This window comes from Engystomops pustulosus, chromosome 2, assembly GCF_040894005.1.
Source record: "Engystomops pustulosus chromosome 2, aEngPut4.maternal, whole genome shotgun sequence".
Lineage (NCBI taxonomy): Eukaryota > Metazoa > Chordata > Amphibia > Anura > Leptodactylidae > Engystomops > Engystomops pustulosus.
The window spans coordinates 5,172,321-5,187,842 of NC_092412.1; the positions used below are offsets into that span (position 1 = coordinate 5,172,321).

The 15,522-nt window shown below is 46.5% G+C and overlaps 1 protein-coding gene and 1 pseudogene across 1 annotated transcript; both read left to right on the forward strand.

Moving 5' to 3' along the window:
• Nucleotides 1–6,253: 6,253 nt before the first annotated feature.
• LOC140116370 (olfactory receptor 52Z1P-like) lies at nt 6,254–9,556 on the forward strand (annotated as a pseudogene).
• A 1,763-nt stretch (nt 9,557–11,319) lies between these two features.
• On the forward strand, nt 11,320–12,258 carry LOC140116393 (olfactory receptor 52Z1P-like). Its single transcript, XM_072132919.1, has one exon. The coding sequence runs from the start codon at nt 11,320–11,322 to the stop codon at nt 12,256–12,258; it is 939 nt and encodes a 312-aa protein (XP_071989020.1).
• Nucleotides 12,259–15,522: the final 3,264 nt, after the last annotated feature.

A 15,522-nucleotide genomic window follows, 5' to 3' on the forward strand; every position in this document is an offset into this window, starting at 1 on the left:
GCTCTTCCATGATGGTGACCATGGATGGTAAGATGGTGGATCCTGGTCTAGATATAAATGTACAACCACTATATGTAACAATGGGAGTCTTCCCCTGGTCCCCACGTCTATCACAATGTGCAGTTTGCCTTGTTAATGTTCAGGGGCGGCAGATTATTGAATACAGGGCACGTTCTACTTGACTCTGGTGCCCCCTACATTGCACCGGCAGAGTGCACCAATTTTAACATAAGGGGTGCGGTCCGCGGACCCTTAGTAAATGAGCCCCAAAGTGTGCAGCACACTTCCATCGAGTCGCTGTAATAAATATTGCGCAAGGTCCGACTCTTCACCGGACGCCCCTTTTGGTGCAGAATTTTGAGGTGCGGTGAACACAGAGCAGCTGCCAAAACATTTCCTAGCAAGCAATACTAGACCAACAAAGAGCTTAAGCGGGAAGTGAAATTATAGCCAACTAGTGAAATGTACACAATACAATCCAAATACAACGTGTAAGGGAAGGAATCCACAATATGCAAAGTGAAGAGTGGAAATAAATACAAGACAATACAATGACTGATGGTGCAGGGTACAAACAATGCGGAGCTCACAGAGGTCACATACAGGGCCTGATTATAGGGGGCGCCCAGGACGCGAGCCCCCGGGCCCCCACCAACCTTAATCCGGCCCTGGTCGCATATATAAAGACACCAGTGCAGTTCATTAATAAGACGCATTATCAGCAGGTACAACAATAACTCATGAATAAGACATTGATGTAAAGTGCAAGTACAAGAGCCTAAACATTGCTCACCGCACTCCCATCATATCATAATATGCTGCACGATCAGTGGCTGCTCCGATGCGCGTTTCAGCGTCCGTTCCTTTCTCAAGGGGAACGATGTGCAGTGATGGATATGGACTTATAACCAATAGGTGCCGCCCCGAGCAGAGAATATTCTTATGATTACCCGGCTGATTATGGCGCATGCGGCCCCGATCATCCCTTCTGCCTCCGTCACATGACCTGCTCACACATGTGATTGGGTGTCACATGATCGGTAGATGGCGGTGACCTTCCGCACACAGTTGAATTGACAGGGCTGAACAACATCTGCAAATTTCAGAATATAATGCGAGGGACACAATGGGGCAGATTTACTTACCCGGTCCATTCGCGATCCAGCGGCGCTTTCTCTGCGGTTGATTCGGGTCCGGCCGGGATTCATCAAGGTAGTTCCTCCGCCGTCTACCAGGTGGCGCTGCTGCGCTGAAAAGCATCTGAACGCGCTGGAGTTCACCGGCTTGGGCTGAGTGAAGGTAAGCGCGTCCCAAGCGACAAATTTCTTTTTTTAAATGCAGCGGTTTTTCCGAATCCGTCAGGTTTTCGCTCTGCCACGCCCCCCGATTTCCGTCACGCGCATGCCGGCACCGATGCGCCACAATCTGATCGCGTGCGCCACAATCCCAGGGCAATACAGGGTAAATCGGCGCAAATCGGAAATATTCGGGTAACACGTCGGGAAAACGCGAATCGGGCCCTTAGTAAATGACCCCCAGTGTGAAAGAAGTGAACAAAAAGGAGGAATGTGTATAAATAACTGACGCAAGATAAACTGAACTATCCTCACACTGTGTGATAAAGTGCAAGAAAATGTAAGAAACGGGCAGCACGGTGGCTCAGTGGTTAGCACTACAGCCTTGCAGCACAGTGGCTCAGTGGTTAGCACTACAAACTTGCAGCACGGTGGCTCAGTGGTTAGCACTACAGCCTTGCAACGCGGTGGCTCAGTGGTTAGCACTACAGCCTTGCAGCACGGTGGCTCAGTGGTTAGCACTACAGCCTTGCAGCACTGTGAATCAGTGGTTAGCGCTACAGCCTTGCAGCACTGTGGCTCAGTGGTTAGCACTGCAGCCTTGCATCACTGTGGCTCAGTGGTTAGCACTACAGCCTTGCAGCACGGTGGCTCAGTGGTTAGCACTGCAGCCTTGCAGCACGGTGGCTCAGTGGTTAGCACTACAGCCTTCCAGAACTGGGGTCCTGGGTTCAAGTTCCATCCAGGTCAATCTGCAGAGTTTGTATGTTCTCTCCGTGTTTGCGTGGGTTTCCTCTGGGTACTCCGGTTTCCTCCCACACTTCAAAACATACTGGTAGGTTTATTAGACTGTGAGCCCCATGGGGACAGGGACTGATGTGCAGCGCTGCGGAATATGTGAGCGCTATATAAATATAGAGGAATAAGAAAGGTGTAAAGATATACTGGGAAGAATTTATATACAGGAAGGGTTTGGGTCAATAGAATAAATGAAAGTGGAAAAAGTTGAATGTGTGAAATAAAGAGAAAATGTGCAAAAATTCTGTACAAAAAAAGTTTTTTGTTAAAAGACAACAGGGAACATGTACCTCTATTTCTGCTGGGTTTTCCTTTTCTTTTATCCTTATGTTGTTTTGTGACTCTTGCGGTCGCGTCTCCACCTGGTGCCTTGTGTATCTTTGTTTTCCGTATCATTTTTTTTCTATATTTTTTGTGACTTTTCAGGCACAAATCTGCACCTGGTCCAGGGCCGGTGCAGAGAAGGATTGTGTCACTACTGAAGTCCAGCTGCAGCTACTCGCCACACAGGGGCCTTATACCGCGTACGGCAGGATGAGGCAGGGCTTTTTTTTTTCTTGGAAACTGTTTTACCATGTAAATTGTAATTAGTTCACAGATAATAAATGTTTCATATTTTGCACATGAAAGTTTTGGCGTCTTTTTTAAATTTTTCTTATATTTTTGAATTCACAGTTCATTAGAATTTATTAGTTATTAGCCGCTTTCAATCATTTGTTTATGTACCGTATATACTCGAGTATAAGCCGACCCGAGTATAAGCCGAGGCCCCTAATTTTAACACAAAATACAGGGAAAGCCTATTGACTCGAGTATAAGCCGAGGGTGGGAAATGCATTGGTCACAGCCTCCCAGTATACAGCCAGCCAGCCCCTGCCCCAGTGTATATAGCCTGCCAGACCCTGCCCCAGTGTATATAGCCTGCTGCAGCTGGCGGACAGATTGCACAGAAGATATGCAGGGGTATTTATTTTTTTAACTCGAGTATAAGCCGAGTTTGGGTTTTTCAGCACATTTTTTGTGCTGAAAAACTAGGCTTATACTTGAGTATATAAGGTAAGTTGTAATTTCCAGGTTTAGTCCATTTCAGGGAGCGGTCACATGAGGCGTTTGCAGTGCGTTTTACATGTTCGCGTGCATTTGACTGGTTAGGAAGCGTTTTTTCTACATTGCTGAAAGTGTAAGCGTCAGTGTAAACATTACCACAGCTGCTTCCCCTTCCAGGAATGAAGAGAAACGCTTTCTAACCAGCCAGACTCATGGGAACATGTAAAACGCATTGCAAACGCATCGTGTCACCGCTCCCTCATGTGTCGTCATCTCCCTGGGAGTTAAAATGCAGGGCATGGCCCCAAATCCAAAATTTACACTAGTGTCCACCCCTGTACATAATCCTGTAAAATAACCATGTGAGACATTTACAACAGTGAAAAAAAGACAAAAGTTGTGTCCAACAGGAGAGGAAAAACTTAAACTTGTATCACAAGAAAAAAGACCTGATCATAAGAGCAAAAAAAACAACACCCAACAAAAATCTCAATTATACCAAGAAATAAAAAAAACAACACGTCCATTAATGTACAATGAGAAAAAAAAACCCTGTGCAATAGATACTACAGCACAGCAGGGGGCGACAGTATAAAGAAGAGAATTTTAAAAGGTTAAAAATATGAAAATATCCTTTTTTTTAGAAAAGAAAAATGTAATTCCCATTTCCAAAAATTTAAAAAAAACCTTTGACCATGAAGATTCTCGGATGTTTGACTAAAATAAAAAGACAAAACACAACAACAATTAGTGACAGTTAAAACGAAAAGGACAAAAACAAGGACAACAAATAACAACTGCAACAACTTAAAGGGAACCTGTCATCAGTAATTGGCCTTATAAACCACTACCAGAATGTTGTCAAGCGCCTTCTAATTTCTGTTTCTTTCATGGCTCAGAGTGATGACATCATCCAGAAAATCTACTTTGAAGTGAGCTGTAAACTGCTTGTATAAAGTCATGGAGGAGGAGTTCAGCACTGGAGTCAAGGTCTGACCTCTGCCGCCTCCGGCTCTGTGACATTGTGCATCAGACTGTAGGAGATCTGGTTAGGAATATCATCTGATGCAGGACCACAACTACAGGGAAGGAGACTTCCTGAGGAGGAGAGCTTGACTTCAGTGCTAAACTCTCCGCCTCCCTGACTTTATACAACCAGTTTACATCTCACTACACAGTAGATATTTTGGCTGATGCCATCGCCCTGGGTCATGGAAGAAACACTATGGGGGTCATTTACTAAGGGCCCGATTCACGTTTTCCCGATGTGTTACCCGAATATTTCCGATTTGCGCCGATTTCCCCTGAATTGCCCTGGGATTTTGCCGCACGCGATCGGATTGTGGCGCATCGGCGCTGGCATTCACGCAACGGAAATCAGGGGACGTGGCCGAACGAAAACCCGACGTATTCGGAAAAACCGCCGCTTTTAAAAAACAAAAAGTGTCGCGGAGCTTGCACTTACCTTCACCAGGAATAGGCCAGTGAACTTGAGTGCATTTCAGCGGAGTTCAGCGCAGTGAAGGAACTGCTTTAATAAATCCTGGCCGGACCCGAATCCACCGCAGAGAACGCGCCGCTGGATCGCGAATGGACCGGGTAAGTAAATCTGCCCCAGTGTGGAGGCTGATCAGCAGCGTGACAACACTGGCAGTGGCTTATTAGGTCACTTCTGCTGACAGGTTCACTGGAGGACACACCTAACAGTCAGAGGAGTGAGGCAAAATCATTAACCCCTATACAGGTTTTATTCCGTTTTTAAAAAATCTTGATTTTGCCCAATTCTCACGCTAATAACTTTAGCATATTACGGTGTGTGGAGCGGAGCGAGGGGTCGTTTTTTGTGGGATGAGTGACGTTGTCTTTGATAACATTTTGGGGATTGTACGATGATAACTTTTTTTTTCAAAATTTTATATCAAATAAAATGACAAATTTATATCAGTTCTAGGGAAAGGGAGATGATTTAAACTTTGTTTTCCTGTATTTTTAGACCCCCTGGGGTATTTGAACCCTAGGGTGTCTGATCACTCTCACCATATACTGTAATACTACTTTTGTATTGCATCTCTATCGGTCTCTTACTCACATTCTGTTACAGATACTAAAGACAGGCCTGGGGGCGTCTTATTCATTCATTCCCAACCCAACTCAACCATGGTTAACATTATACAGTGGGGGGGGGGGGTTTATCAATAGCCTTGACTCTTGTATGAGCTCTTGATGCTGCAGACTGATATTGAGCTCATCCACCTATGTTGTGCAGGGTTTGTCCTCGTTGGGTTTCCTGGGATCATAATGCACATTGTTTATGTTGTCATCCGGAAGGGGAACTTCATTGTCATCTATGGGATCTACACGGAGAAGAGTCTCCCTGCCCCCATGTACATCCATACATCCTGTTTCATGTATGACTTCCTTCAACCCAAAGTTCCTCCTGGTTTGGTCCTTTAGCTGCTTCACCAAGCAGAAGATAGTTGGACACATTTACTTACCCGGTCCTGTCGCAATGCCCAACCCTCCCGCCCCCTCGTGCATTGTCCGACGAGGATTCGGAGCTGCCACGATTCACTAAGGTCACGCATCTGATTTCCTGCATCCGTCGCTTCCCGGATGAGGTCCCCGGAGTTCACCTTCTTCTTCCTGGTGCGTGTGAGTGCTTGATCTTGCAACACAATTTCGTTGTTAAATTCTGTGGTTTGTCAGAGTCCATTGGGATGGCACGCCCCCGATTTCTGACAAATTCAAGCCCGCGCCAAAAACCCGGGGCAATTCGGCGCAAAACGGAAATATTCGAGAAACCCGACACAATGGCGGACCCTTAGTAAATGTGCCCCAGTAAGTCTAGTTGTCTGGAGCTTTATCCCATTGGGAGACTTCAGTCTTCTGGTTCTGTCCTACTCCCCCAACCTCCATGAAGATGGCCACTGGGATCACCCCTATTAAGGTCCTGAACAACTGTGGGACCCATCTCCTGGTGGCCATGTTTATATACATCTGCACAATCAGATCATCCATCATATACAGGATGCGCATATCCATTTCTCCTCAGCGCCATCTATCTCCTGCTGCCGACCACAGTGAACCCAATCTATGGTGAAGGAGATCAGAAGATGTCGGAGAAGCTCCTGGAGAAGAAGTTCCAAGGAACAATGAAATGTAATGATGTCTTTTAAGATGTTTTTAGTGTAGAATTCCCACCCAGTACCTTGTAGTGCGTTCAGATATGTGGAGCCCAGAACCCATGGCCTCCTAAACCAACCCCCAAGTGCAATACTACCCTGGAAATATAAAAGATAGAAGAGCCTCCAGCCCTCCACTTCTCATACGTGTGTAGCACCACCAGACATTTGTGTGCAGTTGCCCGACCAATCAGAGGTCCTTAAACTAGGGACTGAACTGCTCCACCCCGACTGTATCTCTATGTTCCAATAAGAGGCAGTGGTCAGGAGGAGGTGGGTGCCATGTGTCTCTGGCCAGTCAGAACTCCCTTATGGAAGGTCAAACAAGTTTTATCGCGTCTTAGGACCTGGTCACTATTTTTTAATGAAACAAGTTTAACGCACACGGAGAGATCCTGGTACAGAATGGTGAACAGATACTGAATAAAGATCAATATTACAGCCGCACCCCAATCTAGTGGCCAATGATAGCACAAATATGAAGAAGAAGCTTAGACCTGCTGCTGATCAGAGCAGAAAGTGCCTCAAACATTAGCAATTTCCTCACTGGTGTCCAGCAGGGCTTCCATCTCCTTCCTGCACGGATTATTGTAGCAGATCACATTATTCTCTGCTCTGCCTTCAAATACAAATATACACTGTGTGGTGTCCACTTTTTATAGGGGTTTTTTACCGTAGCTCTGTATTGGTCTGCCGGTGGCACACTGTAACAGATCAGGCTGAATGACAGGCCTGGGCATCTCAGAGAGACTGTGACAAAGCATCACTGCCAGACCATGACACAACTGGGGTGACGACCCAACACAAGATGGCAGGGATATCTTTGGTATATTTCGGGGTGCAGTGTGGAGCGGAAGACATCTAATGGAGTTCTGGATCTGTTGTAAGTTACTAGATGCCACCTCTGCCAGTGTCTTATCAGTCCTGTGGTCTATGAAGAACCTTTCAGTGTGTGAGACAAGTCTTCTGAATGGAATATAATCACCACTTATGCTCAGCTATTTTCTGCGCCCCCGTAAGCTTGACCGGTCAGTCCCAATCACCGCTCTATCCAAGACCAGAGACCTACGATCCCTGGACCTATCAGCTATTTAAGATGGGAAAGCCCCTCTAAATAACGTTTCCATTCAGTTCACATTCAGCCAAATGATATGTATAAGAACTTTGTAACAAATATCTCTGCCGAATAAACAATATGATTTCTTCATGTGGTGGGAATTTCAGAAGAACACTTGTAATTAGTGGCGCCCCCGGGGATGGGAGGCCGGTAGTGCATGTCTGATATCAAAGCTTCTCTGGACTCCACCATCACTGCACTCACTGGTGACTGCAGCGAGATGCTATGAGTGGTCCTGGGCTTGGGGGGAGACACTGGAGGAGACGTCACATCCCACTGCTGAGTCAGCAACTTACTGATCCCACCTGTGGTTGTTTGAATGGGGGGGGCGGGGGGCTCATATTCTGATATAGGTACATCTTGCACCCCCTTCCATGTATAATCTATGACATCCCCCTGACTATGTATCATGCCTCCTTATGTGGGCGAGAACCCCCCAGGCCCAGTCTGCTCGAAGTTCCTACAGTAGTTCCTACAACCAAATTGTGTAGACCTTAAAAAAAAATGAGATGTTGAGTCTGGTCTTGCCTATGGAGTGAGCACTTACATGTGCAGAATGAAATCCTTCTGGGCAAAGAAAAAAACTTTTTTCGTCTTCGTCAAGTGTCACAAGTTTTGACATTTTGCGAGGGCCTGTTTTTTGCACAGAGGCCTGTAGTTTTCATTTTACAAACTTTGGACTCGTAAAACTCTTGATCACTTAATAAAGTATAAAAAAAGAAACTTTTGCCTTGAAGCTCGTGTGAATGTTGTGTTTCTCACTGGCGACCATGCGAGCTATAAAATGTTTGTTTTTGATGAGGGTTTATTTTTTATGGGACGAGATACATTTTTAGTGACAGCAATTTGTGGTGGCGATACCTTATTGATTATTGTATGAACCCTCTCTTTCGTGGGGGGATCCAAAAAAATAAAATTTCTGTGATTCACATTGTTTTTAACTTTTTTTTTTGCTGTTTTTGTTCACTGTATTGCATAAGAAACAGTTTTTTTTATATATTTAGTTTTCATTGTAGTGAAAAAAAATTCCCTTTCTTTTCAATTTTTATGGTTCAGTAATGATTTTTCTTTTTGCAGAGGTTGTAGTTGCGGACCCTTTTCAGGGGAAATGATAAAAGACACCTTTACCAGCCTATCTGAAGGTCACTGTGGCTGCAGCAGCAGATCTTTTGCTTGAGAACCAAACTTCATCCTTGTCTTACATAGAATTTGTCCTTCGGGGATTCCCAGAATTTTTAAGCTTCAGAGAACTTTTACCAATCCCGTTCTTCGGTGTCTTCATTGTGATCATGACGGGGAATCTGATCGTCATATACAGGATCTTGGTGGAGAGGAGCCTTCAGTCCCCCATGTATCACCTCATTGCTCTTCTCTTCGCGGTTAACATCTGCTGTACCACCGCCATTGTCCCCGACACTCTTCTGGCGCTGCTGTGTGGACTGGACCGCATCTCTCTTGGTGGCTGCCTCTTCCAGATGTTCTTCATGTATGCCATGGTCATGTTTGAGTCCAATGTTCTTTTGTTGATGGCATTGGACCGCTATGTGGTGATCTGTAGACCTCTGCACTATCATGACGTGATGACCAGCCGCCTGCTGCTCCAGCTTTCCATCATGAGCCTTGTTGAATGAAGCCTCTTGGCGCCCCCCCATAATCTTTGTGGCCTCCAGAGTGTAGTTCTGCCTCTCTAATGTCATCCTGGACTTTGCGTGTGAAAATGTCGTTCTCCTGAACTTGGGTTGTGGAAATATGCAGAACATCCAAGTTGTGGGTCTGATGGTGAGGATCCTAGTGACTGCGATGGACATCTCTCTGCTTCTGGTCTCTTATTCCAGGATCTTCTATACGGCCATGAAGATACCCACAGGGACAAGTCATCACAAGACGCTCCAGACCTGCCGGACTCATCTAAGTGCAGTCGTCTTAAACTATTCCTGTGGATTACTGCTGTCCATTGCCTACATGATGCCAATCTCTTCCAGAACCTCACCAGCGCCATAGACTTCCTCTTCCCTGCCACCATCCCCCTACTTATCTATGGCTACAGGGTGAAGGAGATCCGGATGCGCCTGATAAAGTCCTGCCACAGATTCAGGATAATAGTACCAGTCCAATAATAACCAGGAAAATCCTTCTTTTTGAACATTTTCATGATTGGCAGAGGGTAAGACTAATGAGGGACTTTCTATAAAACTCAGGACTTGTCTCGTCCTTCTGAGTCACAATGCACTTGTGTGGTGAAGGTATCACAGGGTCTGCTGTCGTATCTGCTCAAATATTCCTGTTTAATTGAAAACTACATTATTTTATTACTTTATTTTACAAGGGCTTGAGAGACTGTGGGGTAGAAATTCGTGGAAAATACTGAAAAAAGTAGCCAAGTATTAGACACCAATCAGCTACTAAGAAGGTCATGTCAGAATGTCAGATTGACGTAAATACCCCTTCTAGGGTTGGGATTGGACATTGAGTCAAGTAGGACTAACAGTGTTCACGTATAGGACTGTAAGTGTCTGCAATGTGGAATTATAAATATCGATCTCTTCAGGTTTGGCTTCACTAAGTGCACAGCTCTGTACATGGAAAATAAAAAACTTATAGATTTTGAAGGTGCGGAGTGAAAAAATGAAAATGCAATAACCAAAAAGAGACTCGGAGGGAAGGGGTTAATTGTTATTTCCCATGTGACAAATATCTCCGCAGACTAATAATCATGATTTATTCTCTTGAGGTGGGAATTTCTGGATAACACTAGTAATTAGTGGCGCCCCCAGGGATTGGAGGCCGGTACTGCACATGTGATATTAAAGCTTCTCTGTTCCCCATGTTCATTTCATTGGATACAGATGCTGGGAGAAGTCTTAGGCTCGGACTGATGAGGGACAGACGCTGGAGGAGTCACTGGATCCCACCGGTGAGAGTCAGGAATTTGTGGAATCATCTTGTCAATGGGATCAGGGGGCTGCTCATATATCGCTGGACCACCCAAGCAGAGGAAGAACTTCACTTTATGGAAGGGAAATCTATCCTCGTTCACGCTCCCGAGCCCAGGACCCAGAGCTCCAAGATAATGAAAGGATCATCTCTAGTTCTTTAGATATAAGAGATCTCTCTTATTGATAATGGTGCCTTCAAGAGGTTCCTTTACCTCTAGGAGGTGAACATTTATGTCCTGTTCTGCAGATAAGTCACTATGAAGGCTCTGAAGTGCATTATTATACATGACTTTGCCACTGCACCTGTAAGGACAATGACGGAGATCATGGCCCGACCCCATGATGACAGATGATAGGTAAGGTCCAGATCATGGCCCGACCCCATGATGACAGATGATAGGTAAGGTCCAGATCATGGCCCGACCCCATGATGACAGATGATAGGTAAGGTCCAGATCATGGCCCGACCCCATGATGACAGATGATAGGTAAGGTCCAGATCATGGCCCGACCCCATGATGACAGATGATAGGTAAGGTCCAGATCATGGCCCGACCCCATGATGACGGGTAATAGGTGAGATCCAACCTCTAGGATTCCCTCTGACCTTGAGAGAAAAGGGGTTAAAGCCCAGATTTACCGATACGTCCCCCATCAAACATGCCGGGATGGCAGATGCTTGGACATTGTTTCGGAGTGACATATCTCAGTTTCATGGTGAAATCAGACCCAGTTGATGACATTTGAGGGCACCGGTGTGATATTCTAGGGAGACCCCCATATAGGATCTTTTTGGCATAATTTTCCCACTATGCCGGAAGGAATCTACTAAGGTGGCCAGATGAATGTGGACGCAGTCTATAAGATGAATAATGTCCAGAGTATCTGCAGTATCTCTCCTTCTTCTTCCTCCTCCTTCATTTTGCAGGGTTGACCTGAGTTCAATGGATCTTCGGCTTGAGAACCAGACCTTATCCGTGTCCTACACAGAATTTGTCCTGCAAGGATTCCCCGGAGTTTCTTCCTACAGAGAACTTCTTTCCATCCCGTTCTTCAGTGTGTACATTGTGATCTTGGCTGGAAATCTGATCATCATATACAGGATCTTGGTGGAGAGGAGCCTTCAGTCCCCCATGTATCACCTCATTGCTCTTCTCTTCGCGGTTAACATCTGCTGTACCACCGCCATTGTCCCCAACACTCTACTGGCGCTGCTCTGTGGACTGGACCACATCTCTCTTGGTGGCTGCCTCTTCCAGATGTTCTTCATGTATGCCATGGTCATGTTTGAGTCCAATGTTCTTTTGTTGATGGCATTGGACCGCTATGTGGCGATCTGTAGACCTCTGCACTATCATGACGTCATGACCAGCCGCCTGCTGCTCCAGCTTTCCATCGTGAGCCTTGTTGAGTGTAGCCTCCTGGTTTCTCCTATTATAATTGTGGCTTCCCAGGTGGAGTTCTGCTTCTCTAACCTCATCTTAGACTTTGCGTGTGAAAATATGGCTCTTCTGAACCTGGGCTGTGGGAATATGCACAACAAAGAAATTGTGGGTCTGATGGTGAGGATCCTAGTGACCGCCATGGACATCTCTCTGCTCTTGGTCTCTTACTCCAGGATCCTCTATACGGCCATGAATATAGCTACAGGGAAGGCCCGCCACAAGACGCTCCACACCTGTGGGACTCACCTGAGTGTCATTGTGTTAAACTACTCCTGTGGCTTGTTGTCATCCATTGCCTACAGGATGGCCATCTCCATCGATGTCCAGAACCTCACCAGCGCCATATACTTCCTCTTCCCTGCCACCATCCACCCACTTATCTATGGCTACAGGGTGAAGGAGATCCAGGTGTGCCTGATAAAGTCCTGGCAGAGGTGACATCCTTAAAAAGCAGAAAAAGTCTTACCATAAACATTTCCAGGATGAGACGTACAAAACTAAGAGGGGGAGGGGGATTTGTACTAATTTACTATTATATAAATACATTTCAAATACTACAAAACTGATTCCACTTCTCATCCTTCTGTGATAGATATTATATTCCTACTGCAGCTGCACCCAGAGCTGCAATCATCATTGTGCTGGTATACTCTGTCTCCTCCGGTCACATCCACAGCACATACTGCACTCAGCATTGTCCTTCCTGCTGTTACATATTGTCACAGTTTCTAGATATCCAGAGCTGCCGTCAGAGATCTGTGTTATAACTGTTACATCCCATCATGTCTTATACTGATGTCACATCCAGAGCTGCAATCACCATTCTGCTGGTATACTCTGTCTCCTCCGGTCACATCCATAGCACATACTGCACTCAGCATTGTCCTTCCTGCTGTTACATATTGTCACAGTTTCTAGATATCCAGAGCTGCCTCCACAGATCTGCGTTATTACTGTTACATCCCATCATGTCTTATATTGTTGTCACATCCAGAGCTGCAATCACCATTCTGCTGGTATACTCTGTCTCCTCCGGTCACATCCATAGCACATACTGCACTCAGCATTGTCCTTCCTTCTGTTACATATTGTTACAGTTTCTAGATATCCAGAGCTGCCGTCAGAGATCTGTGTTATTACTGTTACATCCCATCATGTCTTATACTGATGTCACATCCAGAGCTGCAATCATCATTCTGCTGGTATACTCTGTCTCATCCGGTCACATCCACAGCACATACTGCACTCAGCATTGTCCTTCCTGCTGTTACATATTGTTACAGTTTCTAGATATCCAGAGCTGCCGTCACAGATCTGTGTTATTACTGTTACATCCCATCATGTCTTATGTTTATGTCACATCCAGAGCTGCAATCATCAGAGCTGAACGTGCATCTCTCTGTCATGTAACTTCTAGACATCGCTGGCTGCTGCCGATGTGCGCTCCTCCTCTTGCTGAATCGGATGACGTATCCCACTATATGAGTGGACAGTGTAATCTTATGGTGGGATATGCTGCTTCCCTCCATTATACGGATATGTTACGTTTCCCCCCCCTATAATACTTACAACGGGGGAATAAAACCAAGTGCCAGGGGTTGTCTAGTTTCATCAAATAAATGCTCAATTTTTGTATGATATGAAGTTCTACATTTCTTGAATATTCTTTCTGTTTCTGTGTGAGCTTTTCTAGATCTCTGCTTGCTGTCATCAGTCCATGGTGATGTCACACTAGTTATATCACACGGCTCTGATTCCTGTGACATCACACGACTATGGACTGGTCTTTATCCAGCAAGCAGAGATCTAGCAATCATGATAAATTGACACAGAGAAATATATATGATCAAATTAATAAAAACAATACAATTTGCTATAGGGAGGTTATTATACTGTGTGGGGTCACTAAGGGGATATAACGACATATAACGATGTACAATTCGGGGGGGGGGGGGTAGTGCTAAAATTTTGCTATGGGGCCCATTTAATTCTAGTTACACCCCTGTTCCTCCCTAGTGACGAGGCCATAGACATAACATGTGAATAGCCCTTTCCATTTTGCCATTGTCTTCCATCGCCGCAGAGATTTCTTCATTTACAAGGCCACAGCTGGAGCCTGCACTGGTCAGGACTTCACAACTCCCAATGTAATGACCCGGAGGTGGGTCCTTAATAGTTTCTTTAGTGCCCCTTTGTGGGCTCTGCTAATCTATCTGCCCTGACCTTGATATGTAGAGCTGGTTCATGTTTTGACAATGTTTGAAATGTAACTTTTGAGGATTCTCCTGAGGCAGGGCAGGTGCTGATTAGCTGCTTCTCCTGACTGAGCTGAAGTCTATAATTGTAGGCTCAGCTCTCTGGATCTAGGGCTCTTTAGCTACAAACTTCTAAATGAATAACATGCTGCTATTGTGCTCTGCTCTGAGCCAAAACACCTCATTGGAGATTATTGCTAGCCAAGCTGATCACTGGTCCTGGCTGAGATAGCTATCCAGAGGACTTTCTCCTATAAATCCAGCCAACCGATAGCCTTGTTAGCTTCAGAGAAAGGTGTTTCTTAGCAGTTGTCTCCTGCTGTTCCACAAGAAGTTCCCCTAATGGAGGAAATGTATGTTCCAAGATTTCCATTCTATTTTCTGCTATCACGGGCCCCCCATTTACCATCTGGTGGGAATCCATCACCTACCCAAGGAGTGCCCCATAGGGAGTTGTTCATTGTCATGCAGTCTCCCTTCTTCTTGCCTCTCCTTCACAGCCCAGATCGGTGTGGATGAGGCCTATCCGGGCCCCAGGTTTCTATGACACCGGTGGCCTACTCGCCAAACCACTCCAGGTCCTAGTCTCCTGCTGTTCCCACAAGCTGTGAGCCCCCGTGTGGAGGTTGCACCAGCAGCACTGGCATGGCTTCCTTTGGGAGATATAGGGTATGACTTATTAGATGAAAGGACCTATGTGATGCACAGCCACGGGCAATTCCCCATCCCAACGCTGTGCCCATCCGTGCAAATACATCAGAGCTTGAAGCCATCCAGCATGCCGCCTTCCATCACCCCAGACACATTGAGCCTCCTGTTGCACCACAGCACTGAACTGCAGTGGTTGTGGTTGTTACATGGGAGCAGCAGTGGCTGGGGTGTCACATAGGAGGAGCAGTGGCTGGGGTGTCACATGGGAGCAGCAGTGGCTGGGGGTGTCACATGGGAGCAGCAGTGGCTGGGGGTGTCACATGGGAGCAGCAGTGGCTGGGGTGTCACATGGGAGCAGCAGTGGCTGGGGGTGTCACATGGGAGCAGCAGTGGCTGGGGGTGTCACATGGGAGCAGCAGTGGCTGGGGTGTCACATGGGAGCAGCAGTGGCTGGGGGTGTCACATGGGAGCAGCAGTGGCTGGGGGTGTCACATGGGAGCAGCAGTGGCTGGGGGTGTCACATGGGAGCAGCAGTGGCTGGGGGTGTCACATGGGAGCAGCAGTGGCTGGGGGTGTCACATGGGAGCAGCAGTGGCTGGGGGTGTCACATGGGAGCAGCAGTGGCTGGGGGTGTCACATGGGAGCAGCAGTGGCTGGGGGTGTCACATGGGAGCAGCAGTGGCTGGGGTGTCACATCGGAGCAGCAGTGGCTGTGGGTGTCACATGGGAGCAGCAGTGGCTGGGGTGTCACATGGGAGCAGCAGTGGCTGGGGTGTCACATGACAGCAGCAGTGGC

What these genes read in the sequence shown, in the direction of transcription:
- LOC140116393 (XM_072132919.1), top strand. Translation starts at nt 11,320, where the DNA reads ATGGATCTTCGGCTTGAGAACCAGACCTTATCCGTGTCCTACACAGAA.